This window comes from Oryctolagus cuniculus, chromosome 6, assembly GCF_051225735.1.
Source record: "Oryctolagus cuniculus isolate XC-2025 breed Fujian yellow rabbit chromosome 6, ASM5122573v1, whole genome shotgun sequence".
NCBI classification, from domain to species: Eukaryota; Metazoa; Chordata; class Mammalia; order Lagomorpha; family Leporidae; genus Oryctolagus; species Oryctolagus cuniculus.
Window position 1 is genome coordinate 18,592,326 of NC_142872.1, and position 9,526 is coordinate 18,601,851.

Consider the following 9,526-nt stretch of genomic DNA (forward strand, 5'->3'; position numbering starts at 1 on the left):
GTACTCACATTCATTTCAAGTAATGAAGCAGGCAGGACGTTTGAGCTGTGGAGTAGTTAATTAAAGCTGTAGCTCCTCTGTTTTCTAGTACCTCCTATCTTGTTTGGATCATGGCTCCTCTGGTGTTCCCTGTTCCCTGAGAAGTCAGGCTTCCCGTCCCGCTTGGCCATGCCTTTCCCAGTCCCCTGCTGCCCTCCCTGCCAAGTGCTGTTAACTTCTGCCAGCAGCAGTGTTAGGCCCTCAGAGAGCATTCTTTGATCGAAAACCTGTTCAAAAATAAGACAGGTGTCTGGCTTAGCATTTAGGATGTCCATGTCCCCAGTGGGTGGCTGAGTTTTTATCCCGCCTCTGGCTCTGGGGTCCAGCTTCGTGCTAAGTCATAGGCTGAGAGGCAGCAGTGATGGTTCAAGGGATCAAGGTATTAGTTTCCCACACTGGAGACCGGCCCAGCCACCGTTGTAGTGGGCAATCGGGGAATAAACCATGAACCAGCAGATAAGGGGCTCCCTCAAACCAAATTCTATTCATTAGTTTTTATTGGAGTCCGTATAATTATCCATGTAGTTTGACTAAAAGTTGCCTTAAAAAAAGTCATTCAAATTTGATGATTGTCGGGGGCCTACACCGTGGTTCACTTGGTTAATCCTCCGCCTGCCATGCTGGCATCCCATATGGGCGCTGGATTCTAGCCCGGGCTGCTCCTCTTCCAGTCCAGCTCTCTGCTGTGGGCCGGGAAGGCAGTGGAGGATGGCCCAAATGCTTGGGTCCCTGCCACCCACATGGGAGACTTGGATGAAGCTCCTGGCTTTGGCCTGCTCGTTGCAGTTACCTAGGGATTGAACCAGCAGATGGAAGCTCTCTCTCCCTGATGGACTATCTCTCTAACACATTAAGCAGTCATATTGAATGTTTGAAATGAAATTAATCTTAAAAAAAAACAAAGTCAAAAACAGATCTTCCATCTGCTCCTGCAGGTCCCAAATGGCCTCAGCGGTTAGGTTTGGGCCAGACAGAAGCTGGGAGTTTCTTTCAGTCTCCCAAGTGGGTGCAGGGGCCGAAGCATTTGGGCCATCTTCTGCAGCTTTCTCAGGCCGTTAGCAGGGAGCCGGATCAGAAGTGGAGCAGCCGGGACATAAACGGGTGCCCATATAGAATGCTGGTGTCACAGGGAGCTGCTTTACTGCTATGCCAGCCTCCCCCAATGAGTAGGTCTTGGAAAAAAAATTTAACAATAGGAAATTTTGAATTGTACTTTGTAATTTCAAGTGGAGATTATTTAACCCGTGATCGGCTTTTCCTGTAACACACGGTTTCAGCCCTGTATAGAAGAAAAACACTCACGTGCGTGCTTCGTGTAGCTCAGGCGCATTCGTCTTCGTTCTAGGATGGCTACTTTGCTGAGCAAGTTCCGCATTGACTTCTCCGATATCATGGTCCTAGGAGACATCAATACCAAACCAAAGAAAGAAAAGTAAGTTGTTTGATAACCTGAACAGATGTCTGGTCCTTTTGCGTAAGGCCTGCTCCGCTACATCAGCTTGAGCTGATTGCCTGGGCTTGTGTTTTCACTGCTGAGTTACACGTGAAGTCACGGTTACGTGTTATTTGTGTCTGGCAGCGCTGGACATTTATTGGGTACCATGTGATATCTCTCTGCATCTATGTGTACTGTATGTGCAAACAGTGTAAACGTTTCCCTCCTGTAACGTTTCACTTCTTATCGTTACTATATTGAAGTCCTTTGTTCTAGGTTTTTTTTAATGTAGTATGTTATCTATAATCACCCTACTTTGCAATAGGTTACCAGGACTTACTGCCTTATTTCACTCTTTAACTTATTTAACTCTTAACTTCGTGGCCACTACTCACCTTTTTCTTCTCTGTCCCTACACTGTGCTCCCCAGAAACTCAGTTGCTTTTTTGAGCTAGCATGGAGAGTTCACATGCTTGTGGCAGAGAGTACACTCTAAAGCATTTTCACAGAGACCAGTGGCCACTTGATCTATAATGTCTGAAAATGACCAAGGCCATGGAGATGCGAGCTAATTCTTTTCTGATTTCCACACACACTTGCCACCATTACACTTGTCCTTTCCAGTCGGCTGTTTCGTTTTATTGCTGAAATACAACAATCTAAGAATTTGCCTACAGCATTCTCCTCAGTGCAGAGTCTTAGAATATCCTACCTGGACACAGTAAGTAGAAGGTATGACAGTGATGTGCACATTTATTTTATTATTAACTGTCATGCAGTTCTATAAGTGCATCTTTTAAGGTTGTAATTGGGAGAGATTGTGAATCCAGACTACACCAAAGCTGTCTACTAGATTTCATGTTCTTCACACGCCTAGTTGCTTGGAATGCCATTCCTGTTGTCTTAGAAGAGTCTCGGAATCTAGAAACTCAGTCTGCATCATCTTAAACTTCTAGTGTCTGCCTTTCTTTGACTTCAGAATGTTTGGGTGTATTTTCTTAGATTATTTTTATTCACTGGCATGTGAACTGGAAACACTCTTGGGTATTTTGAGCAAAATAGTTTAATACCATTTATCTAGGGTGAGCAGTATGAGCCCGGGAGGAGGGAGACCAGCTTTAGCAGTTACACCTGCAATTTTATTCATGTTGGTCATGCTAAATTTCTGATCAGTTTGAGTGACTAAATTGGTATTTTCTCAGTTGCCAAAGTTAGATCTTCCTGTCTCCCTGTTGCTGATTCCTATTTGTTCTTCTAAGTATTGTAGCTTTTGATGAGATGATTGAGCCATACAGACTTCATGAAGATGATAAAGAACAAGATATTGCAGATAAGATGAAAGAAGATGAACCCTGGCGAATCACAGATAATGAGCTTGAACTTTATAAGACTAAGGTATTCTTTCTTTCTCATCTACTTTGTTGTCTTAGTCTTCATTGTGATTAAAAAAAAAAAATACTTTAGAAGTATCAAAAAGTGCCGTTTGCTGTGAGATAAGCCAGGTCTATTCCTTCCTGTGTGGATGGATAGGGATGAGCATTGTGTGAATGACCCAGAGTGACTTTGCCCTGTTCGTTTCAGACATACCGGCAGATCCGGTTGAATGAGCTATTAAAGGAACACTCGAGCACAGCTAACATCATTGTCATGTGAGTACCGTGTCCAGGAGGACTCCCTGGGCTGGGCAGGTGGTACCGTGGACTTTGGATTTCTATCCCCTGTACATATCACGTGTACTGATGGAGAGGAGAGGCAGAGAGACAAGAGAGTCCAGAGCTGCACCAATCTGAAGCCAGGAGCCCAGAGCTTCCTCCAGGTCTCCCACGCGGGTGCAGGGGCCCAAGTGCTTGGGCCATCTTCTACTGCTTTCCCAGGTCACAGCAGAGAGCTGGATCGGAAGAGGAGCAGCCGGGATTCGAACTGGTGCCCATATGGGATGCCAGTGCTTCAAGCCAGGGTGTTAACCTGCTGCTCCACAGCACCGGCTCCAGAAAGAAACTTTTGAATATAAGGTTTTAGCCTAAACCCTACGGAGAACACATTTCAGGCATTTCTTCATTTCATCCTTCTAACTGTTCTGAAATCCAGTGGTTTTTAGATCACCACAGCATAACTATAGTCTCTGGGCCAGCACTGGGGCATTGCAACAAAAGCTGTGGCCTGCAGCACCGGCATCCCATGTGGGCTCCAGTTCAAGTCCTCGCTGTTCCCCCTTCCAATCCAGCTCCCTGCTGTGGCCTGGGAAAGCAGCGGAGGATGGCCTAGGTGCTGGGGCCCCTGCACCCACCTGGGAGACCTGCAAAAAGCTCCTGGCTGCTGACTTCAGATCAGCCCAGCTCTGGTCGTTCTGGCCATTTTGGGGAGTAAACCAGCAAACAGAAGCTTGCTCTCACTCTGCCTTTCAAATAACCAAATCTTTAAAAAAAAAAGAAAAAAAAAAAAAAAGATTAGTTTAACAGGTTTTGCTGCTGACGATAAAATAGTTGTGATGGTAGACACCAAAATGTAAAACCTCAGAAACCTCCCTTTACAGTCCACCATCTGTAAGTGGAGAGTCTTCATCTCGGGTTTGTTTCCGTTAGCTGTACATACAGCTACTGTTTGTGAATTCCTTCCTTTCTGAAAAAGGCAAACTTGGAGATGTAGTGTTAGATACTAGACCTGTTACAACTAAGTTTTTATTTGCTTTTGTTGAAACTGGAGAATATATAGGACTTACTGTTCTGTACACAGCGTGTAATGAATAGTTAACGTTACTCTGACTTTGTTACATTTATGCATCACTCCGTTTGCCTTTTCTTTCCATACCAGGAGTCTCCCAGTTGCACGCAAAGGTGCTGTGTCCAGCGCTCTCTACATGGCCTGGTTGGAAGCCCTGTCTAAGGACCTGCCACCCATCCTCCTCGTCCGTGGCAATCATCAGAGTGTCCTCACCTTCTACTCCTAACTGTTCCATACAGCGGACAGCCTGCACCGTGGTCCTGGCGCGCCCAGTGAAGTGACATGTTAACATCACAGTGGCCAGCTGTGACTTTTCTTTCCCTGTTTCATTACTTTGAAAGCACACAGGAATGTGGCTCCATCAACGAGTGGATGGAGACTTCAGGTCTGGTCACTTCCATATGTCAATCTGAATGAATGGTGATTCTTCTTGGGCTCAAGTTCACGAGAGTAAAGTTTTCCTTTGCTACTTGAATAGCAATAAAGTGTGTTATTTTTGGATTGATGAAAGGAGTACAAAAAGCCTTTAGCCTTGAGGTGCCTTCTGAAATTAACCAAATTTCATCCACATATGCTCTTTTATAAATTTATAGAATGTCAAACTTTGCCTTCCACTATTTTATTTCTAGTCTCTGCCATCGTCATGGGACACTGCTTCCAATCTTCATTGCCCAGTTAGTGTTGAGTACTGTATGTTTTCTAATACTTTTGTAAAAGTATCTGTTAGATAGTCAAGGTGAGAATTAGGGCAGGTCATGAAAAATGGGGGAAGAGTAACCAAAAAGTTGACCCCAGGGTTAAAGCGGTTTGCCTAAGTAAATACAGAGTTAGGAGAAAAGGCCCCCAATCCTTTAAATCCCTGATTGGCTGTTAGTTCTATCTTGGACTTCTTGAACCCTTGGAGAAGGTGGAAGAGGAGTCTAGTCCTGCATACGACGCTGAGAAATCCTAGGTCAGAGCTGGAACACAGAGCCTCCAGCGCGTGTGTGATATGATTGAGGAGACACCTGTCCTTGGAATTCCACTCAAATCTGAGGGACTTTTCTTAAGAAATGCTAACATTTTTCTGGAGGAAATTGAGACAAAGCAGTGACATTTAATGAACACTACGAATTTCACTATACTGTACCATCCTTTTTACATCATTAAAATGATGTTTCACCAAATGGTTAAAAGGACCACTGGTTTCTTAGTGAAATGTTTTTAGGCTTAATTCATTCATTCGTCAAGTACGCTTAGTCTTAATATACTCAGGTTTGAACAGATTATTCTGAACATTAAAATCTAATCCATTCTGAATACTTCAAAACTCTTGTGTTAAGAAAAACTGCCAGTTTGTGCTTTTGATATGTCTGTTTTGACATCATTGTCTACTAGTACACTTTGGACAGTGCATCTGTACTGCTACTAGAAGCTTTATATACAGTTATTAATGTGAACTTTTTTGTTTTTATCCAAGGAAGGATTTCCTAAAAAACATTTCAAGGGATTCATGTCTATACTTCAGACTGTATATGTGTCGCTCTGTGTGCACACACAGTGGCGTATGTGTATATACAATGAAATGTCTCTTGCCGGTAAGCTAGATTCATTTCACTGTGTCACTGGTTTGGAAACAAACTAAAACAGACTGACGAGAGGCCGTGGGGGCCAAGGAGATCATGTGCAGGGCCTTCTCTCACTTCACACGGGTACCCAGTCAGGAAAGAGAAACTGAATTGAGAGGATGCTTGACTTGGGTCCTGGGTAACAGTGTTTCGGTCTTGGAGAATTGTGTGGGTTTTCATGAATCTTGACAGCAATTTTATTTTCCAGGCTGCGGTATTTTTGCTGCATATATCAGAGGTCTGATAATCTGACTTCAGAATATTAAGAAAACCAAGTAATCCTAAAAATCTTTGCTACATTACGGCTCACAGCGTTGTCCTTTGATTGCATATTTGCAGTGTTCTGGGTAGGACGGCAGACATGTCACATGTCACATTACTCGGTGAGCAGTGCCGTGTGTGAATCTCACAGCGGCGCTGGGGCATGGACCGAGTGCTGCTATTTGAAATGTGCATAGGTACACTTCTTTCTTTTTCTGTTTCTAAGATTTTTCCCATTCAGGAAAGCATTGTCACCTGTACTGTAGGAACCAAATGTCGTGCATCATACGTGTCTGTATAAAGTACATGAAATATATCTAAATATGCATAATGTGGGGAGGGTGACACTGTCTGTGAAATAATGTGAGAGGCGTTCACTTACAAAACAAGCCTTTCTGAGCACCGGTCGCCACATCAGAGAATTTCAGCATTGTTGTGGCGCTCTGCGAAATTCCAGTGATCCTTTCAGAAGCTCGCAAGTGTGAAGCTATTCTATTTCGTTGTATTTATGCTGAATTTTGATTATTTTAATGCCTTTTTTAGTCATAATCATTGGTGAGAACTTGGAAATAATTAGGCAGTGGCACTGGCGGTTCGTTATCCCTACAGGTCTAAGAATTCCGTGGCTTTAGAGAGAATGGTGGCATTAAGCTGATTAACAGTTAATTCAATCAGATATTTATTTGTTACATTATTTCGTTTGTATTTTAGGTTTCCTTTTACATTCTTTTTATATGCTTTCTGACTTTTTTTTAAGACTATGGAAATAACTTAAAGATGTGCGCTCCGGTGGATGGTTACCTATTAAGTGTGAAATGGACTATTTTGATAATACTGTACCATAACTGTCACAAGTGCTTTTCTAATGTTTTAACCTGGAGCATTGCAGTTGCTGCTTTGTACAGAGCTTACTGCAATAAAGGAAGTGGATTCATTAAAGTTAGTTCATGGCTGACTCTTCATTGCGTCTGCTTCATCAGTCTACATCAACTTTCTGATTTTACCCCATGGAAGGGACTGACTTCATTAGTGTCTCACCTTTTTTTTTTTCTCTTTGTTGCTCTTTCAAATTAAACAAATGTGTAAAGAGGGGAGGGAGGCAGTGGGGATCCTCCATCTACTGGTTGATTCCTCAGATGACTGGGACAGCCAGGGCTGGGCTGGGCCAAAGCAAGATCGGTCGCAGGGACTCGGGCACTTGAGCCGCCATTCACTACTTCCCAGGCACCTTAGCAGGGAGCGGGATTGGAAGAATGGCTGGGCTCGAACCCCAGCATGCAGGAAGTGCCAGCCTTGCGGGTGGCAACTTAACCTGCTGCGCCACCCTGCCAGCCCCAGCGTGTGGCATCTCCCTGCATACTCAGAGTTCTGCTGAAGACTGAGGGAACGGTTTCACAGAACTCGAAGCTTCTGGAACAACCACCACGGACACTGACCCTTACAAGGTACAACTCACTAGGATTTCCGACCACATGATTTCACTTTCTAGTTCTGCTTTGTCTTTAGGGCTCAATTTCTCTTTTATGAATGAGGAAACCAGAAGTTTAACAGGGATTCATAGTCCTCTGTCTCTTCCTAAGGCTTTTGGTGATGCCGATGAACAGATTTCCAGACCATTTTCAGGTTTGCATCTGAACCCTGCGTGGCCTGTGTCAGCCGGGCAGGCCAGCCAGCAGGCTCCCTCTACGCTGGAGAAAGCAGTTCAGGGACTCGGCCAACCGCTTGTGCTTAAACCAAGGAAGGCCGTTACCGTGCAGCCCAGGTCTTTGATCTCCCGGAATTTCTCGGTTACTACACTAACAGGGGCCCGATCCTTCAGTTGGGTGGCTGGATTTCCAAACTGCTCACCCCTGGGTGCTCAGGAAGCGTGTGCTCGCGCCGTGCAAACCCCATGCAGAGTCGGGATCGAGTGCAGGCTGCCCGGTGCAGATGTCCACTGTGAGGCGCGCACCTGTTGCTTCGCAAGCTGCTGTTCAGGCAGATGACGCTCTGGGAAGCTGAAAGCGCAGAGGCAAACGTGAACGGGGCGTTTCCTCACGGCAAACCATCCAACACCTCTCAGCAGGAATGTGAACGTGTGTGAGCGAGCGAGTGCGCACGCGCAAAACACCATTTACTGCAACCAGGAAGCCTGCCAAGGCAGTCAGCAGAGGGGCGGCCAGGAGAGGAATGCCGGGTTGGGCAGAGCTTCCCAGTGCAATTTTGGGGAAGGGAATAACAGCTCACGCGCAGAGAACAGGGAGAAACCCAGCAGAGGGCAGGACTGCAGTGCTGCGGGATTGGCCATTTGGTCCTGCTGTTCCCAGGATAACACCCGGCACTCGAGGGACAGGGCTGGCATGCGCACTGGGGCTGGCTGAAGGCACCTGTTGGGGAGAAGCGCGCCTTTTGTCTGCTCGGGCCATTTTTGAGGCAGCAGATTGTGTTGCTCAGTCATCAGGATCAAAAGGTAAGAAATGCACCGCGTGCTTTCTGCGCACCAAGAGGGTCGGAGGAAATAGACGGCAGTGCAATGCTTAATGCGTGAAGAGGCTGCAGGCCTCAGAACTCGGCAGAAAATACTACTTCCTAAATCGCCAGGTTTTTTTTCTCCCCATGGTTAAACACTAATACCTAAGGAACCGAATCCTCACCGCCCTTTATAGAATCCGCGGGCACCTCACGGGCTACTCAACAGTAGCAGTAAGAACATAGGCCCATTTGACGCCCTTGACAGGTCCACAGCTGAGTTGTGTTAGCCAAGTAAGCGTGGGACACTATTTTAGGGAAGATGTGCGTGCCTGTCCCTCTGTTACCTGTCTTTCCCAGACCATAGCAGAGAGCTGGATCGGAAGTGGAGCAGCCGGGACTCGAACCAGCGCTCATGGGATGCCAGTGCTTCAGGCGGCGGCTTTACCTGCTACACCACAATTCCGGCCCCCCTACCCAGCACTTTGATAAGGCATTCAGGTAATTTTTTTTTAAGGCTTTTCTATCACTAAGATAATCCTTTGCTTGCTTTCCACACACCTGTGAGCTGAGCATTGTTGGTATAAATTTCATGCTTCAGTTTTTTTTCCAGAAAATTGATGGCAAGGAATCGCCAGGTGTATTACGCCTTGAACAGTGGTTCTCCAAAGTTACCGTGCGTCAGAAGCAGCTGCAGGACTTGAAGCCTCTCCTGGCGCCTCATCGTCTCTGCCCTCCACACATCTACATCTCAGCATAACCTGCTGGGGTTGTCCTTTGTTTCATGACATCTATGGATGTCCAACTCCCCTAATGTCAACTGTGAATTAAATACTTCCACCAAATTCCTCAAGGTTTTCCTTTTGTAGCAGCTACGTCTTTGTCCGCGCAGGAATGGAACCCAAAGCAGACTTCCAAAGACAAAAGTCCAGAAAGGCACTGAGGTCGGGGGCTCCAGAGCGCGCGGGGACTCGGACGGTGTCGTCGGGGCTGTGTCCCCCGGCCCTTTTCTCTG

At 45.9% G+C, this 9,526-nt stretch overlaps 1 protein-coding gene across 4 annotated transcripts in view; it reads left to right on the top strand.

Moving 5' to 3' along the window:
• The window catches only part of SLC12A2 (solute carrier family 12 member 2), a 93,179-nt gene extending 86,173 nt beyond the window's left edge, over positions 1-7,006 (top strand). For 3 of the 4 annotated variants that reach the window (XR_016235339.1, XM_002710086.6, XM_070076071.2), the window contains 4 exons: positions 1,385-1,471; positions 2,734-2,869; positions 3,056-3,123; positions 4,286-7,006. Coding sequence is in view for 2 of the 4 variants with exons in the window: in XM_002710086.6 (XP_002710132.6) it covers positions 1,385-1,471; positions 2,734-2,869; positions 3,056-3,123; positions 4,286-4,421 (427 nt within the window). In the remaining 2 variants the exon portion in view is untranslated. The remainder of the gene's footprint in view (positions 1-1,384; positions 1,472-2,733; positions 2,870-3,055; positions 3,124-4,285) is intronic. The other variant, XR_016235340.1, reaches the window with a different exon arrangement.
• The last annotated feature ends 2,520 nt before the right edge of the window (positions 7,007-9,526 follow it).